Genomic DNA, 19,302 nt, shown 5'->3' with positions numbered 1-19,302 from the left:
GTGCCCTTGCACATTGCCCTGGCACTGCTCCTGGGTTGGATCGGATCCACAGTCAGATGATTAAACATCTCTCATCTGATTACAAGTGACATCTTGTCATCTTCAACCGGTCTGGTGCGATGGCGTCTTTCCATCACAATGGCAGGAGAGCACCATAAGTCTGGTGCTCAGACCCAGTAAAAACCTGCTTGATGTGGATAGCTATCGGCCCATCAGCCTCACCAATGTTTGTAAGCTACTGGAACTATGATGTGTCGGCGGTCCTGGAGTCACATGGCTTCCACCAGGGTCGCTCTACCACTGATAATCTTGTGTCCCTCGAGTCTGCCATCCGAACGGGCTTTTCCAGATGCCAATACCTGGTTGCTGTCTTTTTTTTATTTATGAAAAGTGTATGACACAACCTGGCGACATCATATCCTTGCCACTTTATACGAGTGGGGTCTCAGAGGCCCGCTCCCGATTTTTATCCAAAATTTCCTGTCGCTTCGTACTTTCCATTTCCAAGTTGGTGCCTCCCATAGTTACCCCCATATCGAGGAGAATGGGATCCCACAGGACTCTGTGTTGAGTGTATCTCTGTTTTTAGTGGCCATTAATGGTCTAGCAGCAGCGGTAGGGCCATCCTTCTCACCTTTTCTGTATGCAGACGACTTGTGCATTACGCACTGCTCCACCAGTATTAGATTGATGAGTGGCGCCTACAAGGAGCCATCCACAAGGCACAGTCATGGGCTCTAGCCCACGGTTTCCAGTTTTCAGCTACAAAGTCATGTGTTATGCACTTCTGATGGCGTCGGACCATTCATCCAGAATGAGAACTATACCTTAATGATGATCCACTCACTGTAGTGGAGAAGTATCGATTCTTAGAACTGGTTTTTGTCACCCAATTGACTTGGCCTCCTTACCTTTGTCAGCTTGAGCGGAATTGCTGGTAGCACCTGAATGCCCTCTGCTGCCTGAGTAACACCAGCTGGGGTGCAGATCGCTCTAAGTTGCTGCAGCTCTACAGAGCTCTTGTTCAATCCCACCTTGACTATGGAAATCTGGGTTTTGGTTTGGCAGCACCCTCAGCGTTGTGTTTACTCGACGCAGTGCACCACTGTGGTGTTCGCCTAGCGACAGGGGCTTTTAGGACGAGTCTGGTGACCAGCGTCCTGGTGGAGGCCGGAGTCCCTCCATTGCAGGTTAGGCATACACAACTGCTGGCCAGTTACATTGCACACATACGTAGTTCTCCTGTGCGTCCAAATTCCTTTTCCCACCCAAGGTGGTTCATCTCTGATACCGGTGGCCCAGGTCAGAGCTTCCAATTGTAGTTCGTGTCGGATCGCTTCTTTCCAAACTGGAGTCCTTGCCTTTACCACCTGTGTAATTGAGGTCCATTCACGTACACCTCCATGGTGCACGCCTATGCCGTGGCTTTGCCTGGACCTTTCACATTGCCCTAAGGACTCAGTTAACCCCGCGGCTCTTCGCTGCAACCTCCTCTCGATTCTTGACATGTACCGAGGCCACACCAACGGCTTGATGGCTGATGAACACGTCGGCTTCGCGTATGTCCATGGAGGACATATTGAACAGCATTCCTTGCCCAATGGCTGCAGTGTTTTCACTGCCGAGCTCATTGCTATATCTCGTGCTCTTGAGCACATCCGTTCATGCCCTGGGGAGTCATTTCTTTTCTGTAGTGACTCTTTGAGCAGCCTACAAGCTATCAACCAGTGCTACCCTCTTCATCCTTTGGTAGTAACTGTCCAGGAGTCCACCTATGCCCTAGAACGGTCCAGTCATTCAGTGGTATTTGTCTGGACCCCAGGTCATGTCAGAATCCCAGGCAATGAACTTACCGACAGGCCACGTGGAAACCGCTTATGTATATCGGCTTCTCTGCAACTGACCTGCGTTCAGTACAAGCTGTTTATAAACGAATATCGAGGATTTAATGCTTTATAATATGTATTATATTAAACTTACGGTTATAAATGACATGTCAAATGAAAGATCAACTCAAACAGTTTTACCAAGAACCTTATAAATGTTCAATGTGAGCACAATTTGTCACACAGCGTACATCAAATCTATAGCCGAGTTCTTCCCAAATGTTGATAAGTGTGTCCTCAGTGATTGTAGCAACAGCAGCTTCAATGCGGTTTCTTAATTCAGGGAGGTCTGGTGGTAGTGGAGGCACGTACATATGATCCTTGATGAAGCCCTGTCAATGTTTGCTAAGAACTCGGCTATAGACTTGATGCGTGCCGTGTGACAAATGGTGCTCACATTGAACATTTATAAGATTCTTGATAAAACTGTTTGAGTTGCTCTTTCATTTGACGTATCATTTACAACTGTAAGTTTAATGTAATAAATATTATAAAGTGTTAAAGCCTCGATGTTCATTTATAAACGCCCTGTACTATGCTACAAGGTTTTGCATCTTTGGGAGACGGAATGGCATAACCTCAGTAAGCACAACAAGCTGCGTGCCATTAAGGAGACTACAAATGTGTGGAAGACCTCCACGAGGGCCTCTCGCAGAGAATCTGTGGTTCTCTGTAGGCTCCACATTGGCCACGCTTGTGTGACACACGGCTACCTCCTGTGCCGTGCTGACCCACCTCAGTGTCGGTGCGGCATCTGGCTGACAGTGGCCCATAACTTGGTGAGCTGTCAGTATCTGGCTGCCCTGCGATGGACTCTTCAGTTACCGGACTCTTTGCCGTTAATTTTGACTGACAATGCCTCATCGGCTAATTTAGTTTTTTGTTTTGTACGTGACGGTGGGTTTTATCATTCTTTATAAGTTTTTGTGCATGTCCTTTGTCCCTTTGTGTTCTCCACTCTAATGCTTTTAGGCTGGATGTTTTAATGTGTCGCAAAGTGACTGGCTTTTCCTTTTTATTCTCGTGGTTGGCCAGCCACGGTCATCTGCTCTCTTGTTTTTATCCCTTCTATCTGCTTCTTGCTTCTCTCTGTGGTTTTATTTTCCTGTTTTGTCCATAGTAGTGTTGGTTGTTCTTCTGGTTCATCCATTCTCTTGTTATTGTGCTGTATGTCTCCCTTCTTTTCTTCTTTCCCTTGTGTAATTATTTTGCTGGGAACAAGGGACTCATGATCTTGCAGTTTGGTCCCTTCTTCCCCTCCTTTAAACCAACTAACCAACAAATTGTTTCATGCTCATTGTTTGTAGACCAGCTGCTTCCTCTGTCTTGGTACGGAACTCTACTGCTGTAACTTCCTGTGATTTTTCCCTGCTCTTATTTTTAGTTTTGGTGTGTGATTTCTTACATATGGAAGCATTAGGTGGTGTTGATTAACATTGTGTTTGGCACCAGACTAATGGATAATGTGGTAAAACTGTTATTGTGATTTGATTCTGCCTTCTTCCCATGAAATACAACAGAAATTTTCTGACAAACATGCTCGCACTGCAAAATAATCGAACAACTGCAGATACTTTTATGAAACCATTTGAAAGAGGGCAAAAGTGAAAAATTCATCTGTGGATGGGACCACTATATAATGAACTTTAAGGCACGTCAGTGCTTCTGGTGGAGAAAAGGCAATCTTAGCCACTGTTGATAGTGCTACTCATTAGGAGAAAATAGTGCTGTTAGTATTTTCAAACCAACAGGTTCAGCTTCAGGTGGCTGTTCACATTTAAAATTTCATTATGCCTGCTGCTTGAAGGTGAACCAGTCAGTTCAAAATTGGTAATGCTGCTGTTTGTTCCTAATAACACCTTATTAACAGTAGCTGGTTGCTGTTTTTAGTTAGAATTAACCTGTTTGTAGGGTGTACTCCCTATGAACTCTGATTTATTTTGATTTCCTCTGTTTGGTGCAACACTTATTGACACACAGTAAGGAATATAGAGAAATATCTGCAACAAGCTGGGTACAGATCATCATAGCTATTATAGAATGTAGGATAACAGAATATGAAGTTTTGTGGTAATGTTTTAAATGTGACAGATAATTAAATTATTCTAAAAACAGACAGACACTGTGGTGGCAGAAGTGTCATTCTTTCCAATATGTTAACAGCAGAGGGAGTAACACAGAGAATCAGATGTTTGATGTAGTGTCCTCTCCAAGCAGTAATTTTTTCATTGTTTAATTTATTGTCATGCCTTGTGTCTTCTACCCAGCATGCTTTATCTGAAACTGAATGTGGTATTGTTAACCTGGAGAATACTTCATGCATTAATTGTATACTTGCAGATGATTTCTTACTCTTGGGTTCAAACATTATTTGTTTATCCTTATTTTAGACAGCATGTGAAATGTTTGTTAGTGACAAATGAAGGACTGCAATATAGACTTTTCATACTGTATCAGGTCATACAGTGCTTTTTGAGTCAGTATTGATTTACTGCGTAGGTGACAATGCAGGTTGAATCAGATTGTTTCTCTCTATATGTTTTGAAAATGTTTTCCATCTTTATATATTGCCATTTTTTTATCAGTCTGACTTGTTTGTAGGTGGATTTGGATCTGCACCAGTTTTTGGTGCTGGAAGCCCAGGGGGCAGTGCTGGCTTTGGTTCTCCACCAACATTTGGAGGTGCTCCAACCTTTGGGGGTTCACCTACATTTGGCAGTGCAAACAGAGTATTTGGTTCTCCTGCAGCAGCAAGTCCAAGTAAGTAAGTTTATGAGTGTGTGTGTGCAGGGAAAGGGGGGGGGGGCAACCAATTACAAAAAGTAATGAAACAATCATCTTTGGAAGATGAAATCACTTTACAATAAGCAGTAACGAGATAAGAAACTTTGTTTCCGAAGAAATTTGCCAAGATTAGTAAAGCATTAATAGGGTTGTTGAGAGGGGAGATTTGTTAAGCGTTCATATCTCATATTACTGATTTTAAAAGTAGGTTTAATTATTATGATTCTTAAAGCAAAATTACAAGCACAGTTTTAAATGAAGTATGTTAGTGAACATCAAAGAAGGCATTGTTATTCGTTCTGTACTAGGGGTTGGTGTATCTACATGAAGCCTCTGCCACCCATGTACAATAGTTACCAATACCTGTCTGCATAAATTTAGATATTCCAGGGTGTTCAAAAATTAAATTAAAAAAGAAAAGAAAGAATCTAGAATGAAGTTTAACCCTACAGCAGAATGTGGATTTATATGAAACTTCCTGGCAGATTAAAACTGCGTTCTAGACCAAGACTTGAATGGGAGACCTTTGTCTTTTGTGGGGAGGTGCTCTACTAACTGAGCTACCCAAAAACAACTCATGACCTGTCTTCACAGCTCTACTTCCGCCAGTACCTTAGCTCATATCTTCCAAATTTCAGCCCACACTTCGCTGTAGAGTGAAAATTACATCCTGGAAACATCTCCCAGGCTGTGGCTAAGCCACATCTCCACATTATCCTTTCTTCCAGGAGTGCTATTCTTGCAAGTTCTGCAGGAGAGCTTCTGTGTTGCTTGGAAGGTAGGAGATGAGGTACTGGTGGAAGTAGAGCTGTGCCCGCAAAAGGCAAGGATCGTGAGTTTGAGTCTCAGTCCTGCACACAGTTTTAATCTACCAGGAAGTTTCAAGAAAGTATCTGAAACTACAGCTGTTTCTGTACATAGTAATGTGTGTTGTTGCAATCTCTGCACTACTTAATCATGTGCAAACCTTTTCTTCTTTGAATAATAACTGCAACCTATATTCATGTGAACCTGCTTACCGTATTCATCCATTGGGCACACTCTACAATTTTTACGACCCTACACTTCTATCCATTAGCAAACTGAATGTTCCTTGATGCCTCAGGATTTGTCTTATCAACTGATCCCTTCTTTTAGTCAAGTTGTTGAAAATTTTTCTCTCCAGTTCGATAGAATATCTCTTCGTTAATGCCTTGATCTGCCCATCTTCTCATAAGCATTCTTCTGTGGCATCACTTTCCAAAAGCTTCTATTCTCTTCTTGTTAGGATTGGTTATCATCCACGTTTAGTTTAAGGCTACACTCCAGGCAAATACATTCAGAAAAGAATTCCCAACACTTAGCTTTATGTTACTGGACAAACTCTTCTTTTTCAGGAAACCTTTTCAGGCTGTAGTGAGTCAGCATTTTATATTGTCTGTACTTAGGCCATCATCAGTTATTTTGCTGTTAAAATACTAAAACCCATTGTATCCCTTTAGTGTATCATTTCCTTATCTAATTCCTTCAGCATCATCTGATTTAATTCAAGTACATTCCATTGCCCTTGTTTCACCTTTGTTGACATTCATATTATATCTTTCCAAGACACTACCCACTGCATTCAGTGGCTCTTTGAAGGTCTTTGTCTTCTCTTCAGAATTACATCATTGACAAATCTGTGTTTTATTTCTCCTCTCGGAACTATAATTCACTCTCCAATTTTATTCTCGCTTCCTGTGCTGCTTGATCAATGTACAAATTGAATGACATTGGTGATGTGCTACAACATTACCCCATTCCCTTCTCAGTCAGTGCTTCCCAGTCATTACCTTTGACTCTTAGAACTGCAGTCTGGTTTTTGTACAGGTTGTGGATAACTTTTCTCTTCTTGTATTTTATCCCTGCCACCTTCACAATTTCAAAGGGTGTTTTCCAGTCAAGTATTGCCTCATGCATTATGACATATTTCTGGAACCGAGTTTGGGTTCTACAAGCTTTTCAATTTTTCTGTGAATAATTAGTGTCACTATTTTCCAGCAATAATCAAAGACTGGTAGTTTGGTAGTATTCACACCTGTTGGCTCTAATTTCTTTGGATGTCTTCTCGAGTCTTACGGTATTTTGCCTGTCTCGTACATCTTACGTACCAGGTGGAATAGTTTTGTTGCGGTTGGCTCCTCCAAGGAACTCAATAATTTGGAGGGAATGTCATGTAAGTCCGTGGGACATATATTGCTGTATGTTTGTCAGCACTCTGACAAATTCTTCTCGAAGTATTGCAGCTTCTCTCTCATGTTTATGTACTTCCTCTTTCCTTTCTATTAAACTGCCTTCAAGTTTACTTCCTTTTTACAGCCAGCCTATATATCCCTTCCACCTTTCCCTTCGTAGCTTAGTACTGGCTTGCATCTGTGCACCTGATATTCATTCAGCTGCTTATCTTTTAATTTTCCTGTCCGCAGCCTATATCTTTCTGATAGTTGTTTGTGCTTCTACATCCTTGCATTTATCATGTGGCCAGTCCTGCTTTGCCATTTTACACTTGCTGACCATCTCATTTCGTAGACATTAGTATTTCCTTTCACCTGCCGTATTAACTGCATTTGTATATTTCCTCTTTTTGTCAATTAAATTCATTACTTGTGTGTTATCAAAGGATTTCTACTAAATGTTGTCTTTTTGCTTATTTGATGCTCTGCTCCCTTCATTATTTCAGCTCTCAAGGCTACCCATTTGTCTTCTGTTGTGTTCCTCACCCCTGTTTGTCATTCATTGCCTGATGCTCTCTCTGCAGCTCTCAACAACCTCTGGTTCTTTAAATTTATACAGGTCCCATCTGCTTAAATTCCAACCTTTTTCTAATTTCTTCAGTTTAGATCTGCAATTCGTGGACAATAAATTATCGTCAGAGCCCGTGTCTGCCCCTGAAAATGTAGTACAGTTTAAAATCTATTTTCGAAATCACTGTCTTACCATTATGTAATGAGTCTGAAACCTTCCAGTATCTCCATATTTCTTTCACGTATAGAACTTTTTCTGTATGATTCACAAGCAGGTGATAACGATGAGCAGATTATACTCTGTGCAGAATTCTACAAGTGGCCTTGCCTTTCGTTCCTCGTGCTTGCACCGTGTTCTCCTATTATTTTTCCTTCTCTTCCTTTTCCATCTGTGGAATTAGAGTCCTCCATCACAATTAAATTTTTGCCTTATGTAACTAACTGGAAAATTTATTTGATCTAATCACATATTCTTTCAGTCTCTTAATCATCTGTGGAGCTAGTTGCATATACACTTTTACTACTGTGTTCTACTTGGCTAAAATAATGCGCTCTCTGTGCTGTTCGTAGTAACTTATCTACATCTACTTTCTTATTCATTATTAGACTTACTCCAGCATTTCCTCATTTTGAATTTGTATTATTTTGCTCTGATTACAGAAATTCTGTTTTTGTTTCCTCCTCTGTTAGCTTTTGTCTGTTAAATGTAATTCATTCTTTGCTGTAACAATTGTGTTTAATCAGTTCCATGGGATAAGTATTTACTGGTTTATTGCAGTTACTCTAGGCACTGTTAGAGTGTATAGTGCTACGCATAATTTTTACAGTTTATTATAATAAACCATATTCTTAGGACAGGTTCCTGCTGCTTGTGATGCAACATATTCAGAGGTTTACAGATATTTAACATTTTATGTCAAAAGGATAACCACAATCACTGTCAGTAACAGTTTTCATATGACACTCAAAGACTGCCAAATTTTTTGCATGTAATTGGTTTCAGGACTGATGTGCTCTTAGACATTTGGAGACTATCTAGCTTGTGAAGGAAAAAATGGTGATCTCAAACTGTTAAATATGATGCTGTTGTTGTGGTCTTCAGTCCTGATACTGGTTTGATGCAGCTCTCCATGCTACTCTATCCTGTGCAAGCTCCTTCATCTCCCAGTACTTACTGCAACCTACGTCCTTCTGAATCTGCTTAGTGTATTCATCTCTTGGCCTCCCTCTATGATTTTTACCCTCCACGCTGCCCTCCAATGCTAAATTTGTGATCCATTGATGCCTCAGAACATGTCCTACCAACCGGTCCCTTCTTCTTGTCAAGTTGTGCCACAAACTCCTCTTCTCCCCAATTCTATTCAATACCTCCTCATTAGTTATGGGATCTATCCATCTAATCTTCAGCATTCTTCTGTAGCACCACATTTGGAAAGCTTCTATTCTCTTCTTGTCCAGACTATTTATCGTCCATGTTTCGCTTCCATACATGGCTACACTCCATACAGATACTTTCAGAAATGACTTCCTGACACTTAAATCTATACTCGATGTTAACAAATTTCCCTTCTTCAGAAATGCTTTTCTTGCCATTGCCAGTCTACATTTTATATCCTCCCTACTTCGACTATCGTCAGTTATTTTGATCCCCAAATAGCAAAACTCCTTTACTACTTTAATTGTCTCATTTCCTAATCTAATTCCCTCAGCATCACCCGACTTAATTCGACTACAGTCCATAATCCTCGTTTTGCTTTTGTTGATGTTAATCTTATATCCTCCTTTCAAGACACTGTCCATTCCATTTAACTGCTCTTCCAAGTCCTTTGCTGTCTCTGACAGAATTACAATGTCATCGGCGAACCTCAAAGTTTTTATTTCTTCTCCATGGATTTTAATACCTACTCCAAATTTTTCTTTTGTTTCCTTGACTGCTTATTCAATATACAGATTGATTAACATCGGGGAGAGGCTACAACCCTGTCTCACTCCCTTCACAACCGCTGCTTCCCTTTCATGTCCCTTGACTCTTATAACTGCCATCTGGTTTCTGTACAAATTGTAAATAGCCTTTCACTCCCAGTATTTTACCCCTGCCACCTTCAGAATTTGGAAGAGAATATTCCAGTCAACATTGTCAAAATCTTTCTCTAAGTCTACAAATCCTAGAAACGTAGGTTTGCCTTTCCTTAATCTTTCTTCTAAGATAAGTCGTAAGGTCAGTATTGCCTCATGTGTTCCAATATTTCTACGGAATCCAAACTGATCTTTCCCAAGGTTGGCTTCTACTAGTTTTTTCATTCGTCTGTAAAGAATTCGCGTTAGTATTTTTCAGCTGTGGCTTATTAAACTGATTGTTCAGTAATTTTTACATCTGTCAACAGCCACTTTCTTTGGGATTGGAATTATTATATTCTTCTTGAAGTCTGAGGTTATTTCGCCTGTCACATACATCTTGCTCACCAGATGGTAGAGTTTTGTCAGGACTGGCTCTCCCAAGGCCGTCAGTAGTTCTAATGGAATGATGTCTACTCCCGGGGCCTTGTTTCGACTCAAGTCTTTCAGTTCTCTGTCAAACTCTTCACGCAGTATTGTATCTCCCATTTCGTCTTCATCTACATCCTCTTCCATTTCCAGAATATTGTCCTCAAGTACGTCGCCCTTGTATAGACCCTCCATATACTCCTTCCACCTTTCTGCTTTCCCTTCTTTGCTTAGAACTGGGTTTCCACCTGAGCTCTTGATATTCATACAAGTGGTTCTCTTCTCTCCAGAGGTCTCTTTAATTTTTCTGTAGGCAGTATCTATCTTACCCCTAGTGAGATAAGCCTCTACATCCTTACATTTGTCCTCTAGCCATCCCTGCTTAGCCATTTGGCACTTCCTGTCGATCTCATTTTTGAGACATTTGTATTCCTTTTTGCCTGCTTCATTTACTGCATTTTTATATTTTCTCCTTTTATCAATTAAACTCAATATTTCTTCTGTTACCCAAGGATTTCTACTAGCTCTCGTCTTTTTACCTACTTGATGGTCTGCTGCCTTCACTACTTCATCCCTCAGAGCTACCCATTCTTCTTCTACTGTATTTCTTTCCTCCATTTGTGACAATTGTTCGCTTATTCTCTCCCTGAAACTCTGTACAACCTCTGGTTTAATCAGATTGTCCAGATCCCATCTCCTTAAATTCCCACCTTTTTGCAGTTTCTTCAGTTTTAATCTAAAGTTCATAACCAATAGATTGTGGTCAGAGTCCACATCTGCCCCTGGAAATGTCTTACAATTTAATACCTGGTTCCTAAATCTGTGTCTTACCATTATATAATCTATCTGATACCTTCTAGTATTTCCAGGATTCTTCCATGTGTACAACCTTCTTTTATGATTCTTGAACCAAGTGTTAGCTATGATTAAGTTATGCTCTGTGCAAAATTCTACCAGACGGCTTCCTCTTTCATTTCTTTCCCCCAGTCCATATTCACCTACTACGTTTCCTTCTCTTCCTTTTCCTACTATCGAATTCTAGTCACCCATGACCATTAAATTTTCGTCTCCCTTCACTACCTGAATATGATAGAAAGCAAAATTATGGTGTGTTGTGCTATTAGAATGTGAGGAAAACTGTCCTGTATTTTACTGATACAAAGAGGAACTCATCTTTTTCTGTAAATCACCACAGTTTTATTATATGTACTGTCTAAAGGAATCTGGATGACATGACAAAGATACATAAGGAAAATTTTGTGTTTTATATAGTCCATCTGTATCTTACTCTGGCTATTTTTCTCAGCTCTAAGTGTAGTCAAATTTCTACAATTAAGTTGTCTTACAGTAAACAAATTAAAAGTATCCTGCCACCCTGTAGATTACTACAGAGAAGAGATTTTCTGTCCTCAATGTGGTTTTCTATGAAATGCAGCGAATTTTGTGATCTTATTCTGGACAGATGGCAAATCGTTTTTTGAGGTGGAGACACGGTGAGAGATATTTGCTTTAAAATATATTATGTAAGTGTATTTGTTATTTCTAAGTATGTAGTCATAACCAGTTTTTAATTTTAGTGAATAGAATTTAAGAGAGTGATATGTCTTTATTTGTATGATTCTTGTTGTGTTGTATAGCTGAAAAAAAGGAGCAAAACACACTGGATATTTATGATATATTAGCCAAGTCAAGAATGTCAGCATTGGTTTCTTTGCAATTTTTCTCCAGGTTTCGGAGCATCACCTACAGGACAGCAGCAGTCGAATACCTTTGAAAGCTTAGCTTCTCAGAATACATTGACATTTGGAAATTTGGCCAGTCAAAGTCCTGGATTTGGTTCACCACAGCCATCATTATTTGGAGGGACACAGACATCTCCAAATAACCCCCCAGCATTTTCCAGTAGTAGCAGTACCAGTTTTGGGTAAGTTGTTTTTGTTATTCCGTTGCAATTAATTTTTGTCCTATTGTGAGAATATTACTTGCAAACTATGCTGGTAGCTGTGTTAGGTAAGGCAATACAGATACTGTATTATTTTTAGTTAGCTCAGTAATTGTTACAGATGTAGTGTCCATGTGTAAGGAGCCTAATGCTAATGTAATAGTAACTGACCTTTGCTGCAGTATTTGTGTGGCAATAATTAATTTGGTGGTTTTAGAATCTCTTAGGATAATGTTCTGCTAATATCAGATTTCATTTTAAATATAATATACCATTTATAAAAAAGACATTTTCTACCAGTTATTACCAAGCATTGTAACGAATTGGGTGATTGCTTGAGCTGCAACCTTCCCAAATTGCCAATTGATCCCTCTGTCAGGTGTTTGGAAGGTGTGAACAATTACCTAAGGTGGGTGCACCCCCTTGTGTAGGGGGTCCCCAGTTGGAAGGAGCATGCCATCGGAGACGCTGGCAATCTTGGAGGATTTTCTCACAATGAGCCAATCATCTTCACAATCAACATCTATGAAACATTAACATAATGAGGCTAACAATTCAAAGACACTTCCCGTTGCACCGCAGTTCCCCATGGTCTCACGTACTGAAGACCGTCAGTCATTTGCCACGGTTAATCCATTTATTATTCAGAAATGTGTTGATGCAGTTGCCGGCCCTGTGAAATCCTGCTCTCATTTACAGAACGACACTATGCTTTTGGAGACTATGTCTGATTCTCAAGCACAACAACTGCTTACTGCCTCGCTTCTCCGTGGCTACCCTGTTCATGTCGAGGCCCATAGAGCTTTAAACTCTTCCCGTGGTGTTATTTACACTAGGCTGCTCGACAGTCTGAGGCTGAAATCCAGTTGTATCTCTCTTATCAGGGTGTCATTGCTGTCCATCAGGCGATGAAAAAAGTAAATACCTCCATAGTGCCCAACCGCACTCTTTTTCTTACCTTCGATGATGATGCTTCCATCCAAGATCAAAGCAGGCTATGAAATTATCACAGTCTGGCCTACACTGCTACCAGTGTTATTGTTTCAACCACACTAGAATGTCTTGTCAACACCCAGCTAAATGTGCAACCTGTGGTAGGGATGCGCACGAGGGCAATTGTCCTCCTCCTCCTCCTCCTCCTCCTCCCTGCTGTGTTAACTGCAATCGCAGCCATGGCACCTCCTCTCATGATTGTCCCATGCATCTTGATGAGCGGCCTGTCCAAGAGATCCAGGTAAAGAAAATGTGCCTTACCCAGTTGTTCACAAGTTGTTGGCTAGTCGCAAATGCTGCATTCTCCCGTCTGGCACCTATAGTTCTGTTCTTGTTACTCCTTGCTCCATGAAGCACATGGCCACGCAGACATGCGATCTCAGATTCAACTCTGAGGTTGTGAAATTGCCCAGTGTGAAAGTAGCATCACCATCCCCCCCATCCAGCTGTGCAGCAAACCATTGAACTCTTGCCTCAAGGGGCGAAACAACCAACTAAACAACTGGTAGGCTGGAAAGGACAGAAATAGTTCTCCCGTGAAGACTTCCTACATCCTTCCAGCCAAACAACACCCGAGTCTTCCTCTACCCGGAAAGGCTCAAAGAAGTCTCCTTCGCCGACTCAAAGATCCTCTTCGACGGTGCTGCCACGTGATACCTTAGCCCAGACGGCCCCCGTGTCGCCGGTGCGCACCACTAAGTGTTTTTCAGCATTGTATTCCACAGACTGACAGCACAAGCAAGCTGATGCTACTATGGACCCCATGGAGCAGGCTGTCAATCGGCAGCTGCCGAGGTGACACCCCGTACATCTCTTCCTTATCATGACTCTCCTCCAATGGAACGTTCATGGCCTTCGGTCCCACAGGGGGGATTTATGGCTGCTTTTAGCATCGCAGGCCTTCAGCAAACAAAATTGCACCCTCACGACTGCTATGAGCTTTCACATTTCTTCCCGGTTCGTTTTGACCTTCCCCCTGAGTTCAGCATTCCATTTCATGCTGCTCATATGGGATGACATTCATAGTCAACCCATCTTCCTGACTACCCATCTTCAAGCTGTTGCAGTTCGCCTTTTTCTTCCACATCTGACCTTTTACCTCTGTGCCATTTATGCCCAACCGTCATTCTGTGTCACCAGGGCAGACTTTCTTCAGCTTATTGGGCAGCAACCTCCCTCATTTCTGCTACTCAGTGACTTAAATGCGCATCGTCCCCTTTGGAGTTCTCCCAGAACCTGTCAGAGAGGTGCTCTCTTGGCTGGTCTTCTTAACCAACTTAACCTCTTCTGCCTTAACAGTGGAGCACCCACTTTCCTTTCTGACTCCTCACACACCTATTCTGAACTGCCCAGCTAGCCCATCGTCTTGAGTGGTCCGTTCTCTTTTTGATACGTACTCGAGCGACCATTTCCCATGTGCTGTCAGTTTACTGACTCCTACCCCACCTGCATGCACACCCAAGTGGCAGCTTACTAGTGCTGACTGGTGGCTTTACTGCTCCCTGCCGACCTTCAAAGAACAAGATTTCTCCAGTTGTGATGACCAGGTAGAACATCTCACAAACGTTATGCTTACTGCTGCAGAACCTTCCATTCCACGCACTTCCTCTTTACCACGCCATGTCCCACTCCCTTTGTTTGACTGAAGCATGCCGTGACACAATTCGCACACAGAGATGTGCTCTCCATGTTTTTAATCGTCATCTTATAATGGCGAACTGCATTCATTATAAACAGATGCATGCAGAGTGCTGTTGAGTTCTTCGGGATAGCAAAAAAGCTAGCTGGCTTTCATTCACTAGTTCTTTGAACAGTTCCACCCCTTCCTCTGTTGTATGGACCAACTTCCGACGGCTCTCTGGGACCAAGATCCATTTGCCTGTTTCCGGCCTGACAGTTGCAGATGATGATGTCATCGTGGACCCTATTGCTATTTACAACACCTTGGGCTACCAGTGTTGCGGAAGCTTCAAGCTCTTCCCACTATCACCCTGTCTTTCTCCATCGGAAACGAGTGGAGGAGGCTCAGGCGACACCCTTCTCTTCTTAGAATCGGGAGTGCTATATTTATTATGAGGGAACTAGATCATGCTCTCAGTTCATTCCAATCCTGCATCCCAGAGCCAGACACTGTCCACATTTAGATGTTGCAGCACCTTTCTCTTGTGGGCAAGCACTTTCTGCTTAACACGTACAACTGCATATGGGCAAAGGGCATATTTCCCGGACTTTGGCTTGAAGCCATTGTCATATCCATACCTAAGTCCGGTAAGGACAAAAACCTTCCTTCTAGCTGCCACCCCACCTCTCTCACCAACTGCATTCACGTGGTGATGGAACGTATGATTCGTGCCTGGCTGGTATGGTGGCTTGAGTCTCGCAATTTACTAACGAATGCACTGTGTGGATTTTGAGTATGTCATTCAGAAGTTAACCATCTCATTACTTTGTCTGCCCATCTCATGAATGGTTTTCTACGGATATCCCAGACTGTGGCCGTGTTTTTCGATTTGGAGAAGGCATACGTCACCTGCCGGAGAATTGGTATCCTCTGTACTCTTTACACGTGGGGCTTCTGTGGCCACCTGCCCTGTTTCCTTCAGGAATTTTTAAAAGACCTAATTTTCAAGATGCTTGTGGGTTCTGCCTTGTTGGACACCTTTATCCAGGAAAAAGGTGTGCCTCGGGGTTCTGTCCTGAGCGTCATCCTCTTTGCTCGCCATTAACCCTACAATGGGCTGTCTACTGCCTGGCATCTCCGGCTCCATTTTTGTTGTCAGTTTTGCCATGTGTTGCAGTTCTCCATGGACTTGTCTCACTGAGCAGCATCTTCAGAGATGTCTTGATCCTCTTTACTCCTGGACCACTGAGAATAGCTCTCGTTTCTCCACTGACAAAACTGTCTGTATGAATTTCTGGCGGCACAATTGGTTACTCCCTCCATCTTTACATCTTGAGCCTGTTGTCCTTCTGTTCGTTGAAACTACAAAATTCCTGTGGCTCATGCTCAATAGGAAACGCTCTTTGTCCTCTTATGTGTCTTACCTGGTAGCCCTATTCAGAACTGGACCTTGGTGGTGTGCGTCTGCACATCCATCCCCCTTATGTCGTCTCAACACTATCCATCGTGGCATCCGTTTGGCCACTGGCACCTTTTACATTAGCCCGGTTGAGTGTCTGTATGCTGGAACTGCTAAACTACCACTGTCCTACTGCCGTGACTTTCTCTTCAGCAGTTATGCATGCTATTTGTCTGCCATGAATGGCCACCTGTCCTATGCCATCTCCTTCGATGATTCCTTTGTTCGCCAGTAATGGGCACACCCTTCTTCCCTGTTACCCCCTGGAGTCCGCTTTCGGGCACTTGCTACGGCGGCTTAACTTCACACTACCTGCAACTTTCCTGGTGGGTGTGAACCTTTCACCTCCTTGGCTTCGTGAAGCAGCCCATGTTAATCTTGGCCTTCATTCGCTTCCCAAGGACACTACTCCAGCCTTGCTCTATTGCTTTCGGTTGGAACTTCGCGTAGTACCTTTGTATATGTTAATGGCTCTCGGACTGACCATGGGGTTGGGTGTGCCTTCGTCATTGGCATCTATATCTTACGATATCAGCTTCCGGCACACTGCTCAGTATTTACAGCCGAGCTCTTTGCCCTGTTTCAGGCCACGGAGTACATCGGGTGGCACAGACTTTTCGATTGTGTCCTCTGCTCAGACTCACTCAGCGTCCTTTAAAGTATATGTGCACTGTACACTGCTCAGCCCTTAGTGCCGCGGGTCCAGGAAAACTATCACTTGCTCACTCTAGGTGGAGCCACTTTGATGTTTATGTGGGGTCCTGGTCATGTTGTTCCACCAGGAAATGAGGCTGCTGACACTGCTGCCAAGGCTGCAGTCCTTGTAACTCAGCCCGCTAGTTCCTGTATTCCCTCCGATGATCTCTGTGTTGCCATCTGTCAGGAGGTGGTGTTCCTTTAGCATCGCCAGTGGTCCTCCCTTCATGGGCATAAGCTCCAGCTTATTAAGCCTCTCCCAGCAGCTTGGACGTCCCCCTCTCAACCCTCCCGCTGGGAGGAGATCAGTTTAACTAGGCTGTGGGCACTGCCTTTTTAGCTATTGTCATTTGATAAGTGGCGCTACCCCTCCACTTTGTACACATCGCAATCAAGTTTTAACTGTCCACCACTTTCTGATAGAATGTCCACTTTTAACCTTTTATGTTCCCATTTGGGTTTGCTGTCTGAGTTATCAGCGGTTTTAGCAAATGATGCTCGGGCTGTCAACCGCGTTTTACCTTTTACCTGCCAAAGCAATATGTCTCTGTGCTTTCTAAAACACAGTAAATATTTGACCAATTTCTTCATGAGTAGTACATATCGGATATAAACAAAGACATAGAAGAATAAATATATATTTATAAGCATGCTGCTACCGTTTCTACATGTAACTGTGGAGTACTTATGGCCTGACACGATCAGTAGTAATTGGCCACTTTGACCTCCAATAACTCATATACTATTCAAGTTACATGGCTGTAATTCATACCAATTTAGGTTTACACTAATAGCTTTCTAAAGACACGTCGATTGACAAATTCGGATGAACCGTTTAGATTTTGGAAATTCATTGCTGGATGTTACTTGTATAATTTACAGTCAGATACTAAACTTTAAACTAATATAGATATTGAAAATCTGATTACACCATCAGAATCATGGTGCAAATAATAGTAATGTACATGTTTTTTTTAAGGTATCATGATTCCTCTGGCTATTATTAATTTGTACATGAACTGTGGAATGTCTGCCATTATGGTTTCACAAAGTCTGCCATCTTTGGCATTCTCAGCATACAAATCTCCTTCATCGACACGAAGCACAGTCTTCGCCACAGCGTCAAACTGGAAATCCCAGCCACGCGGTCGGCCTGGACCATGCACTGGGGCTACTGCTCTTGCTCTCGCTAATGTTCGGCACCATGTGGTTGCTGATGAGCCCCAGCTTGCCGAGCGGCCTGTACAGCCATGCAACTCTGAACTTAGAATATTTTCGGGGCGCCACAACTCGCCTGTTATCTCACAATCTCTTCTCCATGGATTTTAATTCCTGCTCCAAATTTTTCTTTTGTTTCCTTTACTACTTGCTCAATATAGAGATTGTATAATGTTGAGGATAGGCTACAACACTATCACACTCCATTCTAAATCGCTGCTTCCCTTTCATCCCCAGAATTTCTTGTAACTGCCATCTGGTTTCTGTACAAATTGTAAATAGCCTTTCTTTGCTCCCTGTAGTTGACCCCTGCCACCTTCAGGATTTGAGAGAGTATTCCAGTCAACATTGTCAAAAGCTTTCTCCAAGTTTACAAATGCTAGAAACATAGGTTTGCATTTCCTTAATCTATCTTCTAAGATAAGTCGTAGGGTCAGTACTGCCTCAAGTATTCCAACATTTGTACAGAATCCAAACTGATCTTCCCCGAGGTTGACTTTACCAGTTTTTCCATTCATCTGTAAAGAATTCATGTTAGTATTTTGCAGCCGTGATTTAGTGAACTGATAGTTCGGTAATTTTCACACCTGTCAACACATGCTTTCTTTGGGTTGGAATTACTGTACTCTTGTTGAAGTCTGAGGGTATATCACCTGTCTCATACATCTTGCTCACCAGATGGTAGAGTTTTGTGAGGGCTGGCTCTCCCGAGGCTATCAGTAGTTCTAATGGAATGTTGTCTACTCCTGGGATCTTGTTTTGACACGCATTATTATAGAAACTGAAATAAAGTATTTATCCTTTACTGATTCACTAACAAACACTGACACCTCAGAGGGGGAAACCAAGCCATTGGGTGAGGGGGGGGGGGTCTACATAGACCCCCTCTTCGATAGATATATATATATATATATATATATATATATATATATATATATATATATATATATATACTTAAAAACAAAGATGATGTGACTTACCAAATGAAAGTGCTGGCAGGTCGACAGACACACAAACGAACACAAACATACACACAAAATTCAAGCTTTCGCAACCAACGGCCGCCTCGCCAGGAAAGAGGGAAGGAGAGGGAAAGACGAAAGGATATGGGTTTTAGGGGACAGGGCAAGGAGTCACTCCAGTCCCGGGAGCGGAAAGACTCACCTTATGGGGAAAAAAGGACGGGTACACACTCGCACACCCACACACATCCATCCACACATACACAGACAAAATGTCTGCTTGTGTCTGTGCACGCGCGGACGGACATGCGCGGGTGCGCGAGCGCACACCCGTCCCTCCCTCCCCCCAAGGCAAGTCCCCCCGCTCCCGGGACTGGAACGACTCCCCACCCTCTCCCCCAAAACCCACATCCCCCCGTCCCTCCCCCCCCCCTCCCCCCCGACGAGGCAACCGTCGGTCGCGAAAGCCTGAACCCCGCGTGCACGCCTGTGCCC

General features: G+C 42.7%; 1 protein-coding gene across 2 annotated transcripts in view; it reads left to right on the top strand.

Annotated features, from left to right (window-relative positions):
- The window catches only part of LOC126162584 (nuclear pore complex protein Nup214), a 156,890-nt gene that overhangs the window by 126,834 nt on the left and 10,754 nt on the right, over window positions 1-19,302 (top strand). For both annotated transcript variants that reach the window (XM_049919180.1, XM_049919179.1), the window contains 2 exons: window positions 4,488-4,646; window positions 11,645-11,840. In XM_049919180.1, the coding sequence (XP_049775137.1) occupies window positions 4,488-4,646; window positions 11,645-11,840 (355 nt within the window). The remainder of the gene's footprint in view (window positions 1-4,487; window positions 4,647-11,644; window positions 11,841-19,302) is intronic.

The sequence above is a fragment of the Schistocerca cancellata genome, chromosome 2 (assembly GCF_023864275.1).
Source record: "Schistocerca cancellata isolate TAMUIC-IGC-003103 chromosome 2, iqSchCanc2.1, whole genome shotgun sequence".
NCBI lineage: Eukaryota > Metazoa > Arthropoda > Insecta > Orthoptera > Acrididae > Schistocerca > Schistocerca cancellata.
This window is presented reverse-complemented; position numbering and strand designations above follow the sequence as displayed.